The sequence below is a fragment of the Bos mutus genome, chromosome 21 (assembly GCF_027580195.1).
Source record: "Bos mutus isolate GX-2022 chromosome 21, NWIPB_WYAK_1.1, whole genome shotgun sequence".
NCBI classification, from domain to species: Eukaryota; Metazoa; Chordata; class Mammalia; order Artiodactyla; family Bovidae; genus Bos; species Bos mutus.
This window is the reverse complement of record NC_091637.1, coordinates 22,928,869-22,954,416: the sequence shown is the minus strand read 5'-3', so window position 1 is coordinate 22,954,416 and position 25,548 is coordinate 22,928,869. Positions and strand designations below refer to the sequence as shown.

The following is a 25,548-nucleotide window of genomic DNA, read 5'->3' as shown; positions in this document are numbered from 1 at the left end:
AACACAGGAACTCTGGTGATGGGGGAAACTCCTGAGCATGGTGCCTGGCAAACCTGGGAGCTCTAATGTGTCCAGAAGGAAGCTTGTCTCCCTCCCGCTTCCCTCTTCATCTGGCCTGGGCTGGTGAGAAGCGGGTAGATGGAGGGTCTGGATGCAGCCGAGGTCTGACAGCCAACTCAGGAGAAGAAGGGCGGGAGTAAAAGGATGAGGGGTCTGAGGGGGCCAGGGAAAAGACACAGGAGGTCAGGGGGACGTGGATACTCTGGCAGCCCCTGCTGGGTGACCCTGAGAGAGGAGGGCGGAGGACCATGTGAGCGCCTGGCGGAGGACGAGCCCCTGGGATGGGGCCAAGGGGCCACGTGCAGCCCCGGCGCCCCCCATGGACTCTGATGTAAAGGCTGGACTGTACGACTCCGCTGGCCATTTTATCCCGTCTCCCATCCTCTGCAGGGGCTTGACGGTCTTGACCTGTCGGCACGTCAACCACATTCCGCTCGTCCTTCCACTGTGGTGCTAGGCTCACCCGTGAGTGTGTGGTTGTTTACTGTTACTTCCGCTGAGGATCCTCCAGAGGTCAGCATCCTCAGGATCCAGGCGACCCTTCGCGCTGGTCCTCCTGCCTGGCCCGGTCCCTTCTGCCACCAAACCCACCTCCCCACCTCACTGAGGGGCCTGGGCCTCTGGGTCTCCGTCTCTCAGGCCCCTTCCGGCTTCAGTCCTTTCTCTGACCATCTCCAAGGAGCCCAAACTCACCTGTCCTTGTGGCGCCTCATCTGAGTCCTCGAGCCTGCCCCACTCAGCTCAGCCATGTCCTCTGCCTGCCTCATCCGCCTGGCAATTGGCCGATTGACGCTGCTGTAAAGGTCACCGAGCCCTTCCAGTCACCAAGCTCTCTGAGTAGCTGCCAGTCTGCCACCAGCTCCTCTTCCGTCTTCCATGACCCCATCCTCACTGGTGCTCTCAGGACACCAGAATCATCTCCAGACGCACTTTTCAGGAGGATCTTCCTTCCTCTTTCACTAAAGAGCAAAACCAGATGAAGCAAAGGCCATCAGGGGACTTGCTCTGTTTCAGATATGACCTGCTCTCCATAGTCACAGTTGCCGCCCAGGTTAGACCACTGTCAACTGCCCGAGGCACCACAGTCCTTCCCATCTGACTTCCACAGAGCTGCCAGAGTGACCACTTGTGAAACCAAATGTGAGTCAGCTCTTGTCATCCCGTCTAGAATCCTCCGAGATTTTGATTGCCCCTAGGGAAAAGATGAAATTCGTCACATGGACTTTTGGGTCTGGCATCACTTCCCTCCAAGCTCTCTCTGCTCTGGCCATGATGCTTCGTCTAAAGTCTTCAGACCTACAAATATTCCCCCTGCCACAGGGCCTTTGAACACTGTTGGATCTGGAACATGATTTCCTCACCCATCCTGGCCTTGTTGCTGTCCTTCAGTTGCTCAGTCCGGTCTGACTCTTTGTGACCCCATGGCCTGCAGCACGCCAGCTTGCTCTATCCTTCACCATCTCCTGGAGTTTGCTCAAACTCATGTCCACTGAATCAGTGATGCCATCCAACCATCTCATCCTCTGTTGCCCATATCTCCTCCTGCCCTCAATCTTTCCCACCATCAGGGGCTGTTGCAATGAGTTGCCTCGTCACATCAGGTGGCCAAAGGACTGGAGCTTCAGCATCAGTCCTTCCAAGGAATATTCAGGGTTTATTTCCTTTAGGATGGACTAGTTTGATCTTGCTGTCCAAGGGACTCTCAAGAGTCTTCTCCAACACCACAATTCGAAAGCATCAATTCTTTGGTAGTCAGCCCTCTTTATGGTCCAACTCTCACATCCATACATAACTACTGGAAAAATCATAGTTTTGACTACATGGACCTTTGTCAGCAAAGTGACATCTCTGTTTTTAATAACTTTCCTTCCAAGGAGCAAGAGTCTTCATTTCATGGCCAAGATGTGTTCCAAGGTCACTTTCTCAATAGAAGCTTTTTTCTGGTCCCCCAGGAGGTCAGCTTGCTTTGGCTTACATCCCTTCCTTCCAAGACACCTACCCTAGAGAACTGGAATGTCACCCCCCCTGCCCCCAACTAGGACCACCAATACGTCCAGAGTGCCTGGCTCAGCCTTTGGCACGTGTTTGGGACTCAGTAAGTGTTGCTTTTTGGACGAATCTCGCCTCCAGTCTTTCATTCTCAGCGGACCGTGTCCTGATCTCTCTCTTTCCTCCCTCTCTACCCACACCTCACATCAAAGGGTCTCCTAGAGGTGAACTCTTTTCACCGCCATTCCCTTCACCCCATGCCCAGCCAAGCTCGCACGTCAGAAGTGGGCATTTGTGCCTCCACAGCCGCTCTGAGCCGACCACGAGAACACAGGGTGTGGATTCCACGGCTGTTATCGAAAGCCTTTCAGAATGGCTTGAGTCTTTCCACTCAACAGTAGACTGGGTGAATTTCTTGGAAACAATGTGCTTCTTACGAAAGAGATGAAGTTGAATGTTTCTCAGCAGCTTCTTCCTGGTCTGCCAGACTGCGCCTTGCTAGCTGTGCACTTTCTGGCATTTTCTGGCTTTCATTTCCATCAGGGGAACTGTGTGCCAACACCCCGGGGGGCCATGTTGAGAGCCAAGGCCCAGGAACTGGAAGGGCTGAGTCTGAGGCGCTGTTGCAACCACTTATTAGCTGTGTGACCTTTGGGGATTTATCCAAGTTCAAGGCACTTTAGATCAACATCTGTCAATGGAGAAATAACTAACATGTACCTGAGTCAGTTGGGAGGCAGGGTTTGGGAATATGAGGTCTACATTCTTTTTTAAACTTTTATGTATTTTTTCATTGGCTGCACCAGGTGTTGGTTCAGCACACAGGATCTTTAATAGCACTATCTGGGATCTGTTGTAGTTGGGGCAGTGGAACATAGCTCCCCGACCAAGGATCGAACCCTGGGCCCCTTGCACTGGGAGCTTGGAGTCTCAGCCACTGGACCGCCAGGGAAGTCCCCAGGGCATCTGCTTTCTAAGACCTCAAGTTTTGTATGTAAATAATGCTAAGACCCAGAGGGAGGGTGATGAAAGTTCACTCCATTTAATAAAAGAATGAGTGATCACTGTGTGCGCGAGTTTTCCCAGAGCCCATAAGATTTGGAAAATATACCATTAACAGCAAAGCGGAGCTTCTTCGGACCACCATCACAGGAAAACAGATGCAATCCCACCCCTCTGGCTCTCACCCACCTGCCATTATATGACCTGTAGCTCTTACAAAGGAGGCCCCTAGTTTTTTCTTGAAGTTCCCTGAGAGTATCTCTGAGGTGGGCCCTTGAGCTGTGAACACAGAGCTGTGCTCCCACGAGCCCTCTGGGTGTTGAGACTAAGCTGTGTCACGGGCGTTAGTGGGAGAGGTGTCTTTGCTCTCTCCTCAGCTGCCTTTTGGGCCAGGAGGAAGGAAACTGTACAGTCTTATCTCTCTGGGGGCTCAGAGATTTAGCAAAGCAGCTTTTCCAGTGTTCACTTAAAGGCTGCAGTGGGTTCAGGGGGACAAATCTGAAATGCAGACCCTCAGTGAATTCAGAGTTGCTCCTGTCTTCTTTCCTTGTGCTAAGTTGCTTCAGTTGTGTCTGACTCTTTGAGATCCTATGGACTGTAGCCCACCAGGCTCCTCTGTCCATGGAATTCTCCAGTCAAGAATACTGGAGTGGGATGCCATTGCCTTCTCCAGGGGATCTTCCCGACGCAGGGATCGAACCTGGCTCTCCCACATTGGCAGGCGGATTCTTTACTGTCTGAGCCACCAAGAAAGCCCTGAGGAGAGCTAGTGACAGCCATCTAAGTGCATCCCAAGCTACAGCATGGGAGCACCTGTCTGGTCCTCTGGAGAACAAGGTGCCAAGGATCCCATTCACTCAAAACTCCATAAACCCCAGGACACCAGCTGCTGCTTCTGCTAAGTCGCTTCAGTTGTGTCCGACTTTGTGTGACCCCATAGACGGCAGCCCACCAGGCTCCCCCATCCCTGGGATTCTCCAGGCAATAACACTGGAGTGGGTTGCCATTTGCTTCAATGCATGAAAGTGAAAAGTGAAAGGGAAGTCGCTCAGTCGTGTCCGACTCTTCACGACCCCATGGACTGCAGCCCACCAGGCTCCTCCATCCATGGGATTCTCCAGGCAAGAGTACTGGAGTGGTGTGCCACTGTCTTCTCCCCAGGACACCAGGGCCCACCTCTTTGAGGCCTTTCAGATACAACACCACCAAAAGGAAGAGGGCACTCAGCACAGTAATCCGTCCTGCCTGGATGAAGGCAGCACATCACTTAAGAAATATTAACCTTTCCTAAATCATAATTGAAAAAGACGACATGCACCGCAATGTTCATCATAGCACTATTTACAATAGCCAGGTCATGGAAGATGAATGGATAAGGAAGTTGTGGTACATATACACCATGGAATATTGGTGCTGGTTGGTGGTTTAGCCGCTAAGTCGTGTCTGACTCTGGCAACCCTATGGACTGTTACTCAGCCATAAAAAGGAATGCATTTGACTCAGTTCTAATAAGGTGGATGAACCTAGAGCCTGTTATGCAAAGTGAAGTGAGTCAGAAAGAGAAAAACAAATGTCATATATTAACGCATGTACAGGCCACAGTTCATGGGGTTGCAAAGAGTCGGACATGACTGAGTGACTAAGCACAGCACAGCACCGCATACATATGGAATCTAGAAAGATGGTACTACTGAGCCTCCTTGCTGGGCAGCAATGGAGAGGCAGACACAGAGGGGAGAAGAGGGTGGGCGAATGGAGAGAGCAGCACTGAAACATACATACATATGTAAAATAGACAGCCAGTGGGAATTTGCTGTGTGACGCAGGGAGTTCAGAGCCGGTGCTCCGTGACAATCTAGAAGGGTGGGATGGGGGTGGCGGTGGGAGGGAGGTTCACGTGGGAGGGGACACACGTATACCTATGGCTGATTCATGTTGCTGCATGGCAGAAACCGACACAATATTGTAAAGCAGATATCCTCCAGTTAGAAACAATTTTTTTTTAAATATTAACCTTTCCAGGGAAGGGAGTTATCACTGCAAGAGAGAAGCCCGGCAAAATCTCAGATTTGAGGGTATTTTTGCCTTCTTTGGAGAAATATTTGACCAGGAAGCACCGCTTTTTCTATATCAAATTCCATCTCAAAGGCTAAATTCTATTTATTCTGAAGGGTTGAAGGTGTGGTGGTGGTGGCAATTTTAAAATGTTTCAAAGCCTCTGACAACAGCCAAATGAATTCACCTCTCATTGACATTCTCAAAAGTGCAGTTGTTTTAATAAAGGAAAATATATTTGGAAAGGATAGGCTGTAAAATTAAAAGTGTGCATTTTCAATGATCTCATGTGCTTTGCTGGACAGAAAAATTCCCCTAGCTCTGATTTTTCTAGCCGCTCTTAAAAAGAAAGATAAAAGAAGGGGAGTAAACATTCATAACTAGACATCTCATAAGGTCACTTTTTTTTTCTGTTTTGAATTAGGGCACATAAAAAAAGAAACATCTAAATCTGATGTTCAAACAACCTTTCAGTTTGATCCGTTTTTCTCGCCTTAAGAGTACATTTTATAAGTGCCCCAAATCTTTGAGCCTGTTCCTCCCTTTCTTTGCTCCTACCAGGTTTGAAAGGCAAATAACTTCTTCCTCCATCAATGTTCTGTCCAGAATGAACACCATATGGATGCTCTTTTTCAAACTGAATTATTTTTGGTTAGTTCTCTCCTTTGACCTTTAGCCTCCCAATCCTAAAATAACAGTGTACACATTTGAAAAGACTTAAGAGTTTCCATATCTACCATGGGGTGGAAGAAAGTTAATTACCCAAATGAAGCCTTGCAAATGTTACTTAAAATTAGACCTAAGAGGTATAGCGTGCATTTTTGCTTGCACATCACGAAGCAGTTAAGAAAATTTTCACAAAGTGCAAAGTATAGCTTTATTTTCTTTATTATTACCTTTTAATTTATTTATCTGTGCTGGGTTTTCGATGCAGCGCAGGGGATTTTTAGTTGAGGCACGTGGGATCTACTTCCCTGACCAGGGATCAAACTGGGGCACCCTGCATTGAGAGTGCAGAACAACTGGACCACTAGGGAAGTCTTGAAAGTATAATTTTAAAAACTGGTAATTAAAATCTCTATGGCAGTTGCTTTCAAACTTAAGTATGCATCTGAATCACTTGGAGGCTTTGTTAAAACAGCATACTGAGTTCACCTCAGTTTGACAAAGAAAGTCTTAGATGGGGGCCGAGACTTTGCATGTCCCACAAGCTATGACAAACCTAGACAGCATATTAAAAAGCAGAGACATCACTTTGCTGACAAAGGTCCATCTACTCAAAGCTGTGATTTTTCCACTAGTCATGTATGGATATGAGAGTTGGATCATAAAGAAGGCTGAGCGCCGAAGAATTGATGCTTTCAACTTGTGGTGTTGAAGACTCTTGAGAGTCCCTCGGACTGTAAGGAGATCAAACCAATCAATACTAAAGGCAATCGACCCTGAAATATTCATGGGGAGGACTGATGCTGAAGCTCTAATCCTTTGGCCACATGATGCAAAAAGCGGACTCACTGGAAAAGACCCTGATGCTGGGAAAGATTGAGGGCAGGAGGGGAAGTGAGCAATAGAGGATGAGATGGTTGGATGGGATAACCAATTAGTAAACTCCAGGAGATGGTGAAGGACAGGGACTGTCTTCAGTCATCCTCATGACTCAAGATCAAGTCTCTGGCTCTCCAGCCCTGGGCCAGGATTGGCCAGGTTGGGAGGGTCTTGGTCCCTTCACTTCTGCCCTTGCAGGGAGCCCTTCTGTATGTCCTGCCCCCTTCCTTTCTTGGAGTCCATGGCATGTGACTCTCTCGTGAACTGCAGGGCAGACAGGCCTCCCCACGGCTCATTCCTGAGTTGACAGAAGATGCTGTCTGTGCCACAGGCTCTGTCTGTGGAACAGGATCAAAGGAAAGTCTCAACTTCCATGGTCCAGTTTGCGTGTTTAGGTTGACATTCATAATCCTCTGTTTTTAGAATCTGATCTAAATGCTTGGCTTTTATTATTTTTATATTTTTTCCCCCTAGTTTCAGAAGTCTCAAGTGCTTTTTGCCTTAAAAAGGATTACTTGGATTGCTTCATGAGGACACACCTTCTTATTCTTGGATTTGTCTGTTTAGCTGGAGAGCTCTGGGCCTTATTTGTTGTAAGACAGGTTCAGTTGCTCAGTCGTGTCTGACTCTTTGTGACCACATGGACTGCTGCACGCCAGGCTTCCTTGTCCTTCATCATCTCCTGGAGTTTGCTCAAACTCATGTCCACTGAGTCAGTGATGTCATCCAACCATCTCGAGGGAAGGAATATTTCTTATCCAGTTTTAAGGGCATGGGTTAACCTAAGATCTGAAATCAATTATTTCTCTAAACTCACTGGCAATAAATCTGAGCAATATAGGTAATGATTTTTGAACGTTGGACACTGGTAGGTTTACCTGTTTGAGGCACAGGATAAAAATATTGTAAATATGAAGACCTTCCTCTTGTCCTCTGTTACAGTGAAGATGAGGCTTCTGTGGATGAGTTCTCTGACCCTGACACTAATCAGACCACAGTCCCTGGAATTCTTTTGTGATGTACTCAGAGCAGGAGGTGCAGCTGCATGAGAAATGGGACCTGGGCCATGCGACGTCTTCCAGGTCCTCTTATCATACAGCACATGTGAGGATCCAATGAGGATCTCTCTCCCTCTGTCCCCTCGCACCCCAACACACACCCCCATACACCTGGGGTCATAACAGATAGATATTTCTCCTCAAGCCAAGTTGTGCTGGGTGGTAAAGAATCCGCCTGCCAACCCAGGAGATGTGGGCTTGATGCCTGGGTCAGGAAGATCCCCTGGAGAAGGAAATGGCAACCCACTCCAGTGTTCCTGCCTGGAAAATCCCATGGACAGAGGAGCCTGCAGGCTTTAGCCCATGGGGTTGCAAAAAGTCAGACAGACACAATGGAGCACACTGAAAAGTCTCACCCACCCAGACTTGCCGCCCTTGCCCACCTGTGCCCTGGGGCTGTCTTAGAAAAGCCAAGAGATTGATGGTGCCTACGTCTGTCCTCTGAGATCTCAGCACCTCAATGCCAAGGACCCTCCAGGAGTGAGGGTCTTGGTTTTGTGGCACCCTCATTGCCCCCCTGTCTATAAATGACTGCCAGAGACTAAGCCCAATGTAAGAATAGCAACACCTCCATCCCACTTTGGGACAGGTTAAATACTTGGTTCAGGCTTCTCAGGCAGCCCAGTGGTAAAGAGTTCACCAGCAAATGCAGGAGACACAGGTTCGATCCCTGGGTGGGGAGATCCCCTGGTGGAGGAAATGGCCACCCACTCCAGTATTCTTGCCTGGGAAATGCCATGGACAGAGGAGCCTGGCGGGCTACAGTCCACGGGGTATCACCAGAGTTGTGCATGACTGAGCATCACAGCTTCTAGGTTCACTTTCACTGCATTTCATACGTGCAGGTGAGGGTCTGAGCGTGGCCCAGGGACACGAAGCAGACACACACCTCACTGAGCTGTCATACATGATGGGCACCCCCGGCTGGAGCCCTTCGTGTTACACAGCACGGCAGATGATGCACGTGACGGACTGGCTGCAGCCTGTGGCCCGCGGTCACCTCCCTGCTCATTGCTGCCTCCCCAAGCAGGGAGGAGGCGGAGCGGCCATCTATCAAGCTGACGGCCTCCCCCCACACCAGCCCATCTGGCAGGGCCGCAGAGCGCAGTGAGCGCTCCAGCTCTCTTGGGGCTGTGCCTCTTTTCTATTAAATGCAGCATTTGCTGATAAAGTGGAGAGTCTAAGAATACTTTATATGGTACATCTGGCAGTTTGAATGATGTTATTCACAAATGCTATAAATCGATGTGTTAGCTCTTCCTGTGTTATCCAAGTTTTTAGATAAACCAGTATGTGGTGGAATTCTCAATTAATTCAGATTATCAGTATCTGTTCAGCTTGGACAGACAGTGAAATATCTAGCTACACTCTCCCCAAAGGCACGGTCAATCAGACTTGACCAGATTTGCCAGGGCTCTAGTGTTAAGAGTGACCTAGTGTATTAAAACAAAACAAAACAAAAAACCTAAACAAACAAAAAAACCATTAAAAGCATTTCGAGTCTGGTCTTATAATTTTATGCATTTTGAAAAAGAATCCTTCTTTTAAGTGGCTATAAAAGGTATTAGGGAAACATCAAAAATTATAAAATCTATTTTTGACTGGATTCATTTGTCCCTTATATGGGGATTTCCCTGAATGAGGCAACTGAGGAGATTTAGGGAAGACATTTATATAAAGGCAATAATCTCATCATAAAAGATAATACCCTTCAGTAAGGCTGAGGAAACAGCCAAGAGAATTACAGAAATTTACTTTTTTTTTTTTTAAAGAAAAAGTTCAGTTCAGTTCAGTCACTCAGTCATGTCTGACTCTTTGCAACCCCATGGACTGCAGCACGCCAGGACTCCCTGTCCATCACCAAATCCCGGAGTTTACTCAAACTCATGTCCATCGAGTCAGTAATAACATCCAACCATCTCATCCTCTGTTGTCCCCTCTCCTGCCTTCAATCCTTCCCAGCATCAGGGTCTTTTCCAATGAGTCAGTTCTTTCCATCAGGTGGCCAAAGGACTGGAGTTTCAGCTTCAGCATCAGCCTTTCCAATGAATATTCAGGACTGATTTCCTTTAGGATGGACTGGTTGGATCTCCTTGCAATCCAAGGGACTCTCAAGAGTCTTCTCCAACACCACAGTTCAAAAGCATCAGTTCTTTGGTGCTCAGCTTTCTTTATAGTCCAACTCTCACATCCATACGTGACTACTGGAAAAACCATAGCTTTGACTAGATGAACCTTTGTTGGCAAAGTAATGTCTCTGGTTTTAATATGCTGTCTAGGTTGGTCACAACTTTTCTTCCAAGGAACAAGTGTCTTTTAATTTTATGGCTGCAGTCACCATCTGTAGTGATTTTGGAGCCCCAAAAAAGTTTGTCAGTTTCCATTGCTTCCCCATCTATTTGTCATGAAGTGATGGGACCAGATGCCATGATCTTAGTTCTCTGAATGTTGAGTTTTAAGCCAACTTTTTCACTCTCCTCTTTCACTTCCATCAAGAGGCTCTTTAGTTCTTCTTCACTTTCTGCCATAAGGGTGGTGTCATCTGCATATCTGAGGTGATTGATATTTCTCCTGGCAATCTTGATTCCAGCTTGTGCTTCATCCAGCCCAGCATTTCTCATGATGTACTCTGCATATAAGTTAAATAAGCAGGGTGACAATATATAGCCTTGTCGTACTCCTTTCCTGATTTGGAACCAGTCTGTTAATTTAATTAACATTTATTTAAATATGAGTGATGCAATATATGAAGGAATGTGAAAACAGAAGGTTTAAAGGCCAATAATTGAACATGACATCAAAACATTGTTTGGATGGACAAATAAACCTTAAGATGAATCAGCTGTAAAAGTGACTTGGTTTAACTAATCTAAAGGTAGCTCGTCTTGCAAGTTTGTGATCTCTTCAAAGGATGTTAAATGCTGTTAACCAAAGATTACATATAAAAATGTTTAAGTGGAGGATGTAGTTGGAAGTGTGACGCTGACAACAGGCAGAGGTGGGCTGCTCAGTGTTGAGGATGCAGCCCCCACAGCAGGGTCTGCACACCCTGCCCTCAGCACTCAGCAGACTGCCCTCATCATAGCCTGAGTCTTACTGCTGGGGGCAGTTACACACAGGGTAGGGAGAAGGAGGGCAACCCACTCCAGGATTCTTGCCTGGAGAATACCACGCACAGAGGAGCCTGGTAAGCTACGGTCCATAGGGTCGCAAAGAGTTGGACATGACTGAAGCACACACAAAGGGAGAAGGGGCCACTGCAATGCTTATAACAACATCTTGCTTTGTAGCAGAATCAATTACAAAAAAATTCTGGAATGCTCTATGTAAAATATTATACGGATCAACTTTATTGAAAGTGAATGCACAGCGATGATGCAGCATAAAGAAAATTTTCCCAGTATCAAAGCCTGGGTGACCTTTCCTCATTTATTACAAAGGGAAGGATCAGCCAGCAGGGGTGGTTACTTATTCTTGCTGAGGGTTCTCTGCTTTTCTGCGTGCTCCACAATCTTCTCTTCCACATAGAGACCCTTCCGCTTCCGCACTGCGTTCATGTACTTCCGGGCCTGGTTCTCGGAATCAGCCTTTTCCCCAAAGTGCAGGTACTCCTCCTCGGTGGTTGGTACCCAGAAGGGGTCGCTGGGGATGATCTTGTAAAGGAAGGTGACAAAATGTGCTAGATTAGACAACTATACTTTTATTCCCAATGCTAATTCATACAGTCTTAGCTTAAGAAATGAACGCTAAGCAATGAAGAGGTAAGCTTGCTAGAAATGGTAATAAACAACCATGAACAAATGGAGGCAGATTCAATGAAACCTGTAATATACACATTAGTCTTTACTCTTAGAGCCTTTTTATAGAACACTAAGGAAGTAAGAAAACTATTACTTTTGAACAATATAATAGGAAAGACTCTCCCCTACAGTACGATACCCCTGGGCAGAGGTGTTATTTCATTAATTTCGCCTTTGTCCTCAGCACAGATCAACACATGGGTCTGTTCTTGACTATTCTGAGTTTTTGCTCCAAAATTCAGTGCAGTATGAGGAGGTCAGTATTGCCAACATGCTGACCACATTCTACAAAATCGGCTTTACAAGTAAGGACAGTGAGATTCTGACTTTCATATGTCTTGTTCTTTTTTTCTTATTTTCCAACTGGGCAGAAAGAGGTAGTATGTCTCAAGTGGTCTCAAATCCCAATACTCTTCGGTTTAAGACACAGAAATGAAAGAAGAATTTATTTTATAATAATCACTCTTCAATACAACAGTAGGAAATTTCTATGGACTAGGAAGGGAGAGAAGAGAGCCCACAGTGATAAACGGAGGTACAAGCCCTATCCACTTCCCATAGGGAGCCAAGACAGGAAGGGTCATGAGGGCCAGACTCTTACTGCCCACTGAGGATAGACGGGCCCAAAGCCACATACCCCAGGCATGTGGGGACAGAACCCCCCCGTCTTCTTGGGAGGTGGAGTAACTGTCTGCCTGGGCCTGTGGCTAGAAGTGACTAGTAGGTCACGAGAGAAAAGCCATCACCTTCTGAAGATGAGGCTCGGCCCGTGCAGAGTCTGTGGTCCTGCACGTCTACACTGGGGAAGGCACTGACCTGAGCCGCAGCCCTCAGGAGGGCAGAGGAGGAGAGAAGCCCCACTGCAAGTGACCCTGCCAGTGTGACTCTGAGAGGACAAGAGGAAATCCAGCACCACGAAAGACAGGTGCCAGACTCAACAAAAGGAGAACGAACAGTGGGAGAGAGAGAGAACAGCTAATCTGAAGACAAAGTTCTAGAGAATTCTTGTAAAAATCCCCCAAGAAATAAAGGAGATGGGGGTGGGGAACAGCAGTTATAAAACAGTAGGCAGTTGTGAAAAAGAACTAGACCACACATCACAGTCTCGTAAGTGTGTAAAAGCACAGAACAGTGCCCTTAGGCTGAAGTACTAGACATGAGGACTAAGGTGTCCTCAAGGTATATGTCCACAGAGCATCAGCAACATCTCCAAGGGTGCCATTAGCAAAGGACTGGCAGGCGGCTGTTATTGTTCAGTCAGTCACTAAGTCGTGTCCAACTCTCTGTGACCCCATGGACTGCAGCACGCCAGGCTCCTCTGTCCTCCACTATCTCCCAGAGTTTGCTCAAATTTATGTCCATTTAGTTGATGATGCCATCCAGCCATCTCATCCTCCACTGCCCCCTTCTCCTCCTGCCTTCAATCTTTCTCCACATCAGGGTCTTTTCCAATGAGTGGCCTCTTCACATCAGGTGGCCAGAGTGCTGGAGCTTCAGCATTACCATCAGTCCTTCCAATGAATACTCAAGGTTGACTTTCTTTTAGGACCGGCAAGTTGCTGGGGTCCTGCCCACTCCAGGTCTCATCTGACAAGGCAGCAGAGCAGTGCGAGGGGTGATGCTGCTGATCTGGAAGTCCCCCACATGTGAGAGGGCGTGGAGTGGCCAAGAGGCTGGTAGCAGCCTGGGCGCAGGACAAAGGCAGCTGCAGGTGTGGACTTCCAGAGATCAGTGGCTGTTGGAAAGATTCCTGAGACTGTTTGGTGCCACCATACTGGCTCTAGCAGCTAGATGGGACCGGACCAGGCAAGCCACTTGCTGGACAAGGCCACTGAGGCTCTAGAGGGCACCGTGCTGGAGCTGAGGTCCCCACCTTCTCCCCACAGAAGGCCCTCTCTTTCTCAGAGAGCGGAAGGGGAAGAAGGTCAGGAAATGGACCATGTACCTGGGTGGTCATCCACAAACACTATACTTGTAGAAGACTAGTTCTAAGCCAGTCATTAGTGTCTCCCTCTAACTAGTTGGATGATAAATGCATCGTGGAATATAAAGAAGCCACATGTTCTTAGCAGGTCTCAGTGGTAGCAGTGAATACATTTTTGTTGTTCAGTTGCTAAGTCGTGTCCAATTCTTTTCGACCCCATGTACTGTGGCACACCAGGCTCCCCTGTCCTTCACTATCTCCTGGAGTTTGCTCAAATTCATGTCCATTGAGTCGGTGATGCCATCCATCTCATCCTCTGCCACTCCCTTCTCTTCCTGCCCTCAATCTTTTCTAGCAGTAAGTGAGGGGCTGGTTGGGAGACAGCAGACTCAGACTGGCCAGTTTAAGACCAGAGAGTCCTTTTTTCAAGAATGTAGGACCCAGGAGCTTCAGAAGGGTCCGTTTTCTGTCGGCACATATTTCTGAAGTTTGCTCAGTTTGCTTCCCGAGACTCGGGGGCCGCTGTCTGTGTTCATCTCCTGCTGCCCAGGGACTCGCCTGACACAGGCCCAGTTGCCTGCACTTCCTCTGTCCTGCACGGGCAGCTGCTGTCTTCACCTGCACCCCTCCTGTATCTAGGTTCTTGCCTTGACATGTCGAACAAACTGTCAGCAGAGGGGAGATGGAGTACTCTTTGTCAGGAAGAGGCTAGCCTGGTTCAGCCCCATCTGACTGCATTAGGGTCATGATGAATTTTCTTTGTGGGCGATGACAAGGTGACCCCAAAGACAGTACAGGTGATGCTCACAGAAAAGCATCCCCGAGGCAGGAGAGCAGAGCTTGCTATCAGTTTTGAAGAAAAGGTGCTTTCTTCTAACAGGATCACCCAGAATTCATGTGCCTGCGGGCAGGATATTTTTTGCACCTTCAGAATCTAAAGAGCACTTCATCTTCTAACTCACAGGAAGAAGGCACCCAAGTGCTAGTTGTTGCCCTGAGCATTAAAAAACAACAACAACAAAACTAGGAAAAAAAAAAGCTTTGGGAGCTCTATTTCAATACTTTGCCCAATTCTCCCTATGATTATAGCTGGCAGGTGGGAAATACCATGTCCAAATTACATGTCTTCGGTGCTACTGCAATCACTTCTTCCTTACCCTGCACGGCCTTTAGCGCACCCCCGGGGGAATCTCAGTATTAAACAGTGAGACTCGAGGTTATGCTGACATACACGTAGAACAGCACTGACTGGTAATATTTCTTTCTGTGTCCCTTATTAGCTCCTTTTCTTCCTTTTTTTGCAGAAGGGTAAAACATAGAAAGAGAAATTATGAGACTGCTGACTTCAAAGGTTTCCTCGTGGAAAATGCCTGTAATTTTATTTTCTCTATTTTTCTGAAGCACTTTCTCTCAAAAGCTCTTGATTGTAAATTATATGGTGTGGTAGAATACAAATGAAAAACAGTGCCTTGGAGTGAGAAGCCAGATCTTGACAACTGTGTTATTTCTGAACCTAACTATGGCGGGGGGTGGGGGGGACTGAGACAGCCAGAAAACATCAGATCAGTGACATTTAAGTGTAATGGATTTTCAAGACTTTCAAAGATTTGAAGCTTTGGGGAATGGGACCATGGCAGGTGGCAAGGGGATGACAGAGGGATGGTACAAAACTGCAGCTAACTTTTCTTGACTACACTTCCCCTACAGTTGTTTACTGAAGGATCGATTTGTAATGACAAGCTATAACTAAGCCCCAAACTAGTATTTTTTAAAAATTACTATTAAGTATATAAGATTAACTTTCAACCCCCCACCTCTTTTTTCACATTTTGAGAGAGAAAGAAGACTGAAGAAACCATCATGATTTTCGTACCGACAAAAACTGCGTATTTGGTCAAAATTTGCTGTTTTATATTAACTGTTCCTAAATACCTATTCTCCTCTTTTTCTTTGGTAATAGGTATTTTGGGTGGGCATACAGACGACCGAGGTTCTGGGAAGAGGGGTAGATAGTCACACCTTTTCTATAAAGCCCAAGACAGTAGGTAAAATAGACTGTGGGCCTCATGGTCTCAAGAGTCCTCTTGAAAGCAGCCATGTAAGATATGCAAATTAAGGGGTGTGGTTATACTTTATTTACCAAAACAAGTAATGGGTCAGTGCTGACTCCTGGTGCTAGTGGCAAAGAAACCACCTGCCAAGGCAGGAGACGCAAAAGATGTGGGTTCAATCCCTGTGTGGGGAAGATCCCCTGGAGGAGGAAATGGCAACCCACTCCAGTATTCTTGCCTGGAGAATCTCATGGACAGAGGAGCTTGGTGGGCAACAGTCCATGGTGTTGCGTACAGTCAGACTCAGTTTGACCCAGGTAAGACCACACTGCCAGCCTCCTTGTCAGGTGGAGCCTTGCTTGACATGCTGGATGAGTTCTGGGCAGTGGGATGAAGGGGAGTGACTTGGGCAGCATCCTCTTAAAGGGCTGGAGTGCGCCCTCTGCCTGTTCCTGGATCTTACTGGCGGGAATGCAGGGGTGATGGGAGGAGGTGGAACGTCCCCTCCAGACCACCAGTGGACGCACAGTGCTGAGAGAGGCAGCCCTGGACTCAAGAGAGAACCTTCTGCTTTATCTGAGCCACTCTGCTTTGGGATTCTTTCCACAGAGCAGACTTATCAGTTTCATACACAATGTATTTGCCAGTTGGGAAAGGATGAGAAGTTTTATAGATTAAAAAAAAAAAATGTGCATTATAGAATCACTTTCAAGGATAAGAATGACTATAAGGTGATGAAGTATTTTAAACAAACAATAGAATAAGCGAATTCCAATACAGAATTCGTTCAATGATGATGTCATTTCAAGAGCTCTGAATATGTGTCTTCCATCTGCATCTACAGAGAATCCCACTGATCACTCAACCTACACTCTGTTCTGACCAAACATCCTGTCACCCAGTTTTTTGCACCAGGGTTGATCTAGGTCTTCTTAATGAGATGTACTTGTCATCTCTTAAGACATTCAGAAGCACGAGCTCTAAGTTCTGAAGGCTGTTTTCAGCAGTGGTAGCACAAGTGAAGAAAGTGTTGCATTTCTCAAGGTCATTACTTTGAAGTGGAGTAAGTCTTCTGTTCTAAGTATCACTTTGCTGCACTGTCCTATAATCACACATCTGGTTGCTAGAACGTGTGTGAGACAATGCTGTTTTTCATTAGGAATGTCAGTAGTACATTTATCCTGCTCCAGTATGCTTGCCTGGAGAATCCCATGGACAGGAACCTCGTGGACTTCAGTCCATGGGGTTGCAAAGAGTCAGACTCGACTGACTAACACTTTCACTTCTTCATAGACATAGTTCTTCAGAAGCTGCCTTTATGAATCCATCCCTTCTATTTTTCACTGGTTTGTGCTCTTATGTAAAAGTTGAGTGCCAAAAACCAAAACCAAAAAGCTAGAAGTCCAGATAAGTGGGAAATTATTACCCATAAGCATGGGGATTAACAAATAACTTACATATTTTGTGCTACTGTTTTCTACATAATGAAGTCCAGCAATGGTATCTACTCAGACATAAGCCAATAGAGCCATAGAAACATCATTTAGTTTCGAGACAAAAATGCAAAAAAAATTTCATAGGAAATCACTGTTAAAATGTAGCTTGTACCAACAACCAAAAAAGGTAACCTAAATTGGAACAATATTAACTTTAGTTCTATCAAGCACAAAAAATGTAACTTTCTTTTTTTAAGGAGAAGCAGACACAACTAAGTGTTTTGGACTAGCAACAGATTTAGATGAAATACAGTAGGTCCTTGTTGGCTATCCATTTGAAATACAGCAGGGCATACATGTCCATCTCAAACTCCCTGACTACCCCTTCCCCTCTGGTAACCATAAGTCTGTTCTCCAAATGTATGTGTTTTGATGAGTCATTTTGTGCCACAACACCTGAAGCCCACAGGAGCCCTGAGTCTCCATAATGGGGACTGAGGAACGTGAAACACGGAATCATTCAAAGTTCTCTCTTGTAAGAAGCATAACTGTTTGCCTTTAAATGTTAGAAGTGCTTTTTCCCCAGAAGAAACATTAAAGTTCCATTTTCAAAATACCTGTGGTTTTCTTACCTACAATATATCTTTGGAAGGGGAAAAAAGGATTAAATGTTCTTAAATTTTACATCAAAAAAAAAAAAAAAAATGAGTACGTGTGTGTGTGTATTACAAAGCACATATAATCTCAGGTCTTCCAGTCTGGATGAAAAAATGCCATCAGCTTTGACCACGCAGGACCAGGTAAGACCAACCGGCCTGGGAAGTGGTTGGCTCCTGGGGGCGCCCCCTGTGGGGAAGCACAGCCTGAGATGACAAGGAAGAACTCGGATTTGGCTTCTTACCTCCCAGTGGCTGAATACCAGCTGTGGGCTAGCCAGGCCACTGGTCCTCTTCCGGATCTCATCGGCAAAGCCGAAGCTCTCAGCCACGGGCAGCACGGCCTTGATGATGAACATGTCTGTCCCCTCTTTCATCTCCTCCTGCAGTACTCGTCCTTCTCTCTTTGACAGGACCGCGTAGACCCGACCTGCAAAGCCGCACATCTTTTAAATTCACTGACCGGTTACCTGTCTTGAGCTGCACCGAGATGCGACTGTTCCTACACCCTCTTAACACTCTACTAATGATTAACTTTGATCCCAGTAATTCTGGCTTACAAAGGCATGGGAAATATCCAAGCATTTATTTAAAAGGATAAGCGTGACAATCACAGAAAAATTAGAAACAAGTAACAAAAGGTGAAATCACCCCAAAGGGCATTACCCAAGACAATCCCCTCCACACAACATGGAAAGAGGGAGACCTTTAAAAGGACCCTGGGTACACTGTCACTAGCGGCTGTCTTTGAGTATGAATTCCAATGAGTTAGTATGACTGGGCTTTATAAATGTTAAATGTATTTTCACAATTACATCACATTATTAATGTGATGATGATAATTATAATGATGACAAGCTATTTGGGTCTAGTAAGCAAGCAACTGGCACAATGACATTTTTATACTAAAAATTAAAGCCATATATAAATGCTCGCTCATATTTAAGCTGATATTTCAGTGTTACAAGAATATGGGTTTTATTCCCTGAGAACTGTGTGTTTGGAATCTTTAACATCTGGTAAGAATTTTTGGCTTCTGAGCTTTGCAATGGCTCAGTGGTGAAGAACCCCCCTGCTATGGCAGGAGACCTGTGTTCAATCCCTGGGTCAGGAAGCTCCCCTGGAGGAGGAAATGGCAACCTACTCCAGTATTCTTGCCTCAAGAATCCCATGGACAGAGAAGCCTGGTGGGCTACAGTCCATGGGGTCACAGAGTCAGACATGACTGAGTACTACAGTCCATGTGGCGAGGAACTTGCTGGAGTGCGAGGATACCTTCAGCTGCCACTCAGACAAAATGCTTCTAAGGACACAGTAGTCTACAAAACGCGTTATCCTGGAGAATTGACACTGCAGTGAAGCAGAGTACCAGTCTCCTGGGACTACCACATGGAGTCCTGGACTCTGTCCTCCTCAACAACTGGGCAGGGAGCTGGTGTGGAGGTCGCCCACCCTGACTTACCATTTACTTTTTAGACTAGAAACTGAGTGTAGAGAGCAAAACTGTCTGAACTGGCAAACTTTTCTCTCTGACTCAGATTTCCCCCTGGTGGTGGTGATGAGGAAGGAGAAAGGAAAACCAATAGCAGGAAACCCATTGTGTCACAAGGCATAAAAAGACAAACAAAAGCTTAAAAACTCTGATGGGCCTTCCCATCTCCAGGCTTAGCAGAAAAACAAATTAAAAACGCCCACAGTGATGACAGGGACACCTGTCCTCTTTTCTAACCTGTGGAACGCCGCCCCCAGCCCCGGCACCGCCCTCCCCATGTGCCCAAAGGAGCTGACACTGGCTTCTTCACTATGTGCTCTGTCTTCAGCACCCGGACTCAACCAGCTGCCCTGAGCTCTATTAAAACCGCTTCTTTTCAAATTTCAGCCATTTTCATATTGCCCCAGGTAGCACAGTGGTAAAGAACCCCCTGCCATCACAGGAAGACATGTGTTTGACCCCTGGGTTGGGAAGATCCCCTGGAGAAGGAAATGGCAACCCACTCCAGTATTCTTTCCTGGGAAATCCACTGGAGAGAGGAGCCTGGCAGGCTGTAGTCCGTGAGGTTGCAGAGAGTTGGACATGACTGAGCAACTAACACATACACCTCTTCATCAACCTAAGTGTCTTTTCCTCAATCCTCACTCTGTGACTTCTCTGCAGTTTCTGCAACTACTGATCAACACTCTGACACATCTCAACAATCTTAGGGCTACTTTCCTCTGACCCCTGGCCCTCTGACCATCATTCTACTAATTCTTAAGGGTATGATTTCTTCCTAAGAGTATTCTTTGAGGCTCCAAGCTCTTCTCCAAACCAACTTTCCCTTCAGAGAGCCCCTTCATTTCTCATTGGTGTGGTTTAAATGATTAACTTTATGTCTGGGATGCCTGGGACTATTTCTTAGCCAGGCCTCTCACTTGACCTCTGATCCCACATTTACTGAGACACTGGCCCGCAGGGCATCTCCATGGTGGAGGGTGTGCTAAGTCACTCCGGTCCTGTCCCACAACCCCATGGGCCTTTAAGCCGCTTGAAGACAGCATCAGCCTTCTCTCCTCCAGGCTTTCTCTGACATGACCTTCCTCTTGCATCCTGACCACTCTCGTTTGAACTACTATTAATACAACTTATTTACATAGCTTTTAGAACACAGTATCTAGAAATGAAAGCAATATTTTAGATACAGTGTGAAAAGCTCTTGAAAAAAGCAGAACAATTAGTGTCTTTTTTTTTTTTCAATTAGTGTCTTTATTAGAGATTCCCCTCTGGGCTGTGCAAGATCTGCCTGAAATTCGTATGAGGGAAAAAAATTCATTGGAATTAGCCAGCGGGTGAACTAATCATCTTTATTTACTCTGCCACCTCATTCTAAGGGGAGTTTTAAGGTGGTTTATGGAAGTATAGCCCAAACAAGGGGGTAGGGCGGGAGAAAGAATGAGTGAACTGGGGCAGACGCACCATGAAGAGGTGGGCCAGTGGGGATGAGCCGCTGACTCCATCCCACTGCAGGTTAGAAGCCTCTCCCCTTCCTTCATGGGATCAATAATTGTGACTGAAACTGAATGTAATTGATCATGTAAATTTGGCCCATTCCATCTTAATTCTGCTAAAACTAAAAAAACTGGGACACAGTGATAGATCACTGAACAAAGGGAAACAGCCACACAAAAAAAAGAAAAAAACCTTCCAGATACACTAGGTGCTCATGACTGGTGTGTCTAATGCTTGAGAGCACTCAGGGACCCCCTCTACAGCCGCTGCTCGGCTGGGACACAAAAGCAGCCGCATCAATGAAGATTCGTGAGCCTGTGGCCCCTGACTGGGCATATTCTGATGCCTTCTTGACTGGGCATCTGCTCCATCACCCCGAGTCGTTGGTTCACTCACTCCAAGGAAACTCACTGTGCACCCAACTGTATGCAAGGCAGCAGGGGAGAGGCATCCTCCAGGATGGACAACAGCAACAGAAAGGTTAATGGCCTGGACTGGTTGTGATCAGGGCTCTGGTTTTAATGACTACACTATAAATGTCTCAGCCTGTACTCCAGGCCCTTTATGACCTGGCAGGAACCCAACACCCCAGCTCTTGAAACGGCCAGACCCTAGTGCACAGACCCTACGCTCTTAGCCAAGATAAACCGTGCACAGCCCACAGGACACGTTTGAGGTTTTTCCACTCTGAGCTCAGTTTCTCCAATTCAGAGCACACTCAGCCCAACTTTACAGTCAAATCCTTTCCATTGTTTAAAGCCCATTCAAAAACAACTTGCTCCATGAAGCAGTCTGTGAGATCCTAAGATCAAAATAATCTCTTCACCATTTGGGCCTCACCTGTTCTTTTGTGGCATTATAGATTCTTATGTATCAATACATATTTTCTTCTTCCAGGCTAAGCTGTAAGATTGGTCTGCAGATTCTACAATCTTTAGAGCTAAAGTTTGGCAATTAAAGTTGACTTTTTTTTCCTTTTCTTCTGAATTAGCAAAGGAGGCAGTGGTTCATAGCAATGTTTTCTCTAATAGGAAACAAATAGGAAACAATGTGAATTTCCAATGTGGGGATGATGAGAAGTAAACTACAGCATATCAGATTGACAGGATATTATGCAGAGGTTAAAATGCAAATTATGACTACTAAGTAGCCAAATGGAAGTGTGTTTATAAAGTAAATAACAAATGTAAAAGCAAAACACCTATCAGCCTCTAGCATAATATAAAAACAGCTATGCAAAATGTACTACTGTGGACAAAGATTGTACAAGAAAATGAAAAATGATGGGTTGATTTCCAAGAAGGAAGATTTTTCTTTCATCTTATGGTTTCTGTTACTCTTGGTGACACTTGTGGTTTAACTTCAACTAAACACACACACACACACAGAAATCGGTGGGCACTTCTTATTCCTACTACACTAACTTCTCTTCCTTTTGTCACAGAACATCTAGACTGCTAAATCAAGCCAGTGCGGTTGACAGGATGCAGATGGTCTTCAACCAAACATGAGATAAAGTGTGCTGTGGACACAATGGGGAGTGTGGGCTGGTGGCTATAAGATAGATGGATTCAGCCACAAGTCTACAGGAAATGGATGTTAACCCTCACTCCCACCCAGGATGGATGTCCTGACTTTAGAAGGATCAGTGCTCTGTTCACAGCTCTGTCCTTACTATGATAATCAGCTACTTAAAAACCCAGAAGGCATGGGATCAAATCCCAAGTTGACATGAAGTTGGCAAAGGTAAAACATATTTCGACAGGATTAGGATCACTATCTAAGAACCCAAATTAACAAGACACAGTGTGGGTAAACGCAAGGTTTTACTGTTGTGTTCAGTCAACCAGTGGCCAGGATTAGAAATATAGGGCTGCACTTGCTATTGTTGGTGGTTAGTCGTTCAGTTGTGTCCAGCTCTTTATGACCCCACGGACTGAAGCCCACCAAGCTCCTCTTCCATGGGATTCTCCAGGGAAGAATACTGGAGTGGGTTGCCATTTCCGTTTCTAGGGTGTCTTTCCAGACCAGGGATTGAACCTGCATCTCCTGCATTGACAGACAAATTCTTTACCACCCAGGAAGCCCATTAATGCTGCAGAGCAGTTCCTAGAAAACCAACTAGAAAGGCATTTAAGTTCAATAGAAGTTCCTGGTGCTGCGGACAATTTAATATCCAGTTGATAAACACAAAATTACTCCATCCGTTAAAGCTTATTTCAAAGTTCAGTCACTTTCAAAAGACTTACTTGGTTTTGAATTTTGCTATCCAAATGTCTCATAAAATTTCGCCAAAAATTTGTACTTATTCACTAAATTCAATTGTATTTTACTAATTTTTGTTTTGTTTTGTTTTACAAAATCAAGCTCTTGTCACCTTAACTCATCTCTCAAAGCAGGAACCATGCTTAACACAGCATTGGCATATACAGTTCAATGAATTTTTGTTGCACTGAATTATGAGATGCTGGTGAAATATAAAAAGAATTACAACTATGAAATAAAAATAGGTTATAAAAGTAAACAGTAGTACTAAGTAGGCTTCTGATACATTACAATACATATATTTATAACAGTATAAGCATTTGTCCCTAAAATAAGACAGAACTACAATAACTGTAGATGTGATTAACACTAATAGTATCTAACAGAAAAGTCATCTTTTATATGTGAAGTTCTCACCCAAAGATAGAAAACAATGAAAGCATGAATGACAGATGTAAACAGCTGGAAGAAGAAATATGAAGAGAGACAATTTACTAGTTACATGATGATCAATTAAAAACACAAACCAATTCTGATGTCTATTCAAGCCCATTAAAAAAATTCTAATAAAACTACACTGCTAGGAAAGTAGATTTTGCAAGCAAAGACAGTCATTTTCTTGGTATTATTTCCCCAGACAAAACAATTTTAAGATGATTATTTTTTCTGTAATATTTCCCATTTTGACCATAAGCAATTCTACACATTTATAAAAGGATTTCTAATTTCAGCAATCTGTGTAGAAAAAAGTTTTAAGAGACTAACTCATCTTACTAAATAAAAAGGCCCGAACTCGTCCTTTCGTCAATTTTTTCCAATTCTTGGAGAGTTAAAGCAACTGGCAGGCTTCCCTGGTGGCTCAGGGGTAAAGAATCTGCCTGCAATGCGGGAGATGAGGATTCAGTCTCCAGGCCGAAGTCTTCCTGGAAGATCGCTGACCATCCAGGTAGGAAGCAAAAAGTCTCAGGAATATAGAGATCTCATTTCTTTCTCCAGTCATAGGTGGTGATTTAGAAAGAAAAAGTAAAACGTAAGAGAACACAAGAGCTGACTACCCTGACATACCTCCGATACTAAAAACTGGTTATCACAACCAAAGTATTCCCCCAAACAAGAGAAAACAGGTTTAGGAGGTAATTCTCTAGTTTAAGAAGGCATCAAACCAATTAAAAAAAAAAAAGCAAATTCCAGATCAAATCTAAACACAGCTTTTTTTAAGGCAGTGGGTAGGACAGTCAGTTGGTCTCTGAGAAATGTGTTATGAAGGCCAACCAGGGACAGTGGTACAAACGGTGTACAGTGGACCCTTGAACAACATAGGTCTGAACTGTGTGGGTCCACTTATACATCCACTTATCCATGGGTTTTTCTAAGTACATACTACGCTGTTGCTGTTTAGTCGCTCAGTTCTGTCCGACTATGACCCCATGGGCTGTAGCCCGCCAGGCTCCTCTGTCCATGGGATTCTCCAGGCAAGAACACTGGAGTGGGTGCCATTTCCTTCTCCAGGATCTTCCCAATCCAGGGATCGAACCCGCGTCTCTTACGTCTCCTGCTTTGGCAGGCAGATTCTTTACCACTGAGCCACCTGGGAAGCCCAAGCACATCCTACAGTACTACACAACCCGCATCTGAATCCACATAGGGAAGGCCAACTCTAAAGTAACATACGGATGTTCTGCTGCATGGTCAGTCAGTGCCCATAACCCCCGTGCTGTTCAAGGGTCAACTGTACTAACCCTTCTCCATGTTCACAGTTGAGATTTTTACCTGGATAAGGCAAGGCAAAGACATGTTCTGCTTTTAAGGGAGAAGATGGCAAAAAACCCTGAGGGCTGAGATAAGCATCTCTTCCTAGAAAATGTCAGAACTGACTCTGCTGGCCAAGTGGAAAGTGCCAGGTGAAGATCAAAGAGCAGGATGACAAGAGATGCTCCAAGGACTGTGGGGCACGTGCAAGGGCCTGGTGGTGATCTCCTAACACAAACGAACACATGGGCATAGAGCACCAACTCCACAAAGGGACTCAACAGTCTGCCGGGGACTTCTGGTAAATGCCAACAGCTGAGCCTGGCTTCATTTGCTGTGCTGAAAAAGCTGTCTTCTCAGAAAGGTCAAATGCTGCTCCGAATGGATAATGCAAGGAGAGATGGCAATCTGGGGAGAAGACATGTTTTCCTGTTACCCTGGGAGTGCAGTGGAGAGACAGGCAGGCACAGACCTACGTGGACCCTGGACTTCAGGAAAGATCATTTCAAACACACAAAGGAAAAGAAAAAAAACGCCAACAGTTTTCAGGATAACAAACCCTAAGATGAAACTCCTTTTTGGGAGGAATGGGAGTCTGAAAATATCAATCATGAATGATCCCAATGAGAAAAAAAGGAGGAAAAATCCTCCCCATCCAAAATAAAGCTGTCAGGTCACAGGAGGTACCTGCTGTGCCTCTGACTCCTGTTTTAAGAGGACACACACAGGAGATGGGAGAAGAAGAGGAAGACAGCAACTAAGACTTGGGGAGAGGGACACAGAATGTCCCAGATGGTGAAAACTAGAATAAGGTGAGCTGACCAAAATTACAGTTATAAGCAACAAAAGGGTCTTTTCCATGACTTTCAAAACAAGGCCGAGACACACTTACAATGTGGAGAGGCTAGTGTAATATTAACAGAGGACAGTGGGAGAGCAGAGGCTGGTTCTCCGTACCTACGTTAACTCCAT

General features: G+C 45.6%; 1 protein-coding gene across 3 annotated transcripts in view; it reads right to left on the bottom strand.

Moving 5' to 3' along the window:
• Positions 1 to 11,022: 11,022 nt before the first annotated feature.
• EFL1 (elongation factor like GTPase 1) overlaps positions 11,023 to 25,548 on the bottom strand; it is a 113,929-nt gene continuing 99,403 nt past the window's right edge. For 2 of the 3 annotated variants that reach the window (XM_070358385.1, XM_070358384.1), the window contains exons 19-20: positions 17,822 to 18,006; positions 11,023 to 11,362 (exon numbers count right to left, since the gene is read on the bottom strand). In XM_070358385.1, coding sequence (XP_070214486.1) covers positions 11,174 to 11,362; positions 17,822 to 18,006 — 374 coding nt within the window. In that variant the 3' untranslated portion in view covers positions 11,023 to 11,173. The remainder of the gene's footprint in view (positions 11,363 to 17,821; positions 18,007 to 25,548) is intronic. The other variant, XM_005887129.3, reaches the window with a different exon arrangement.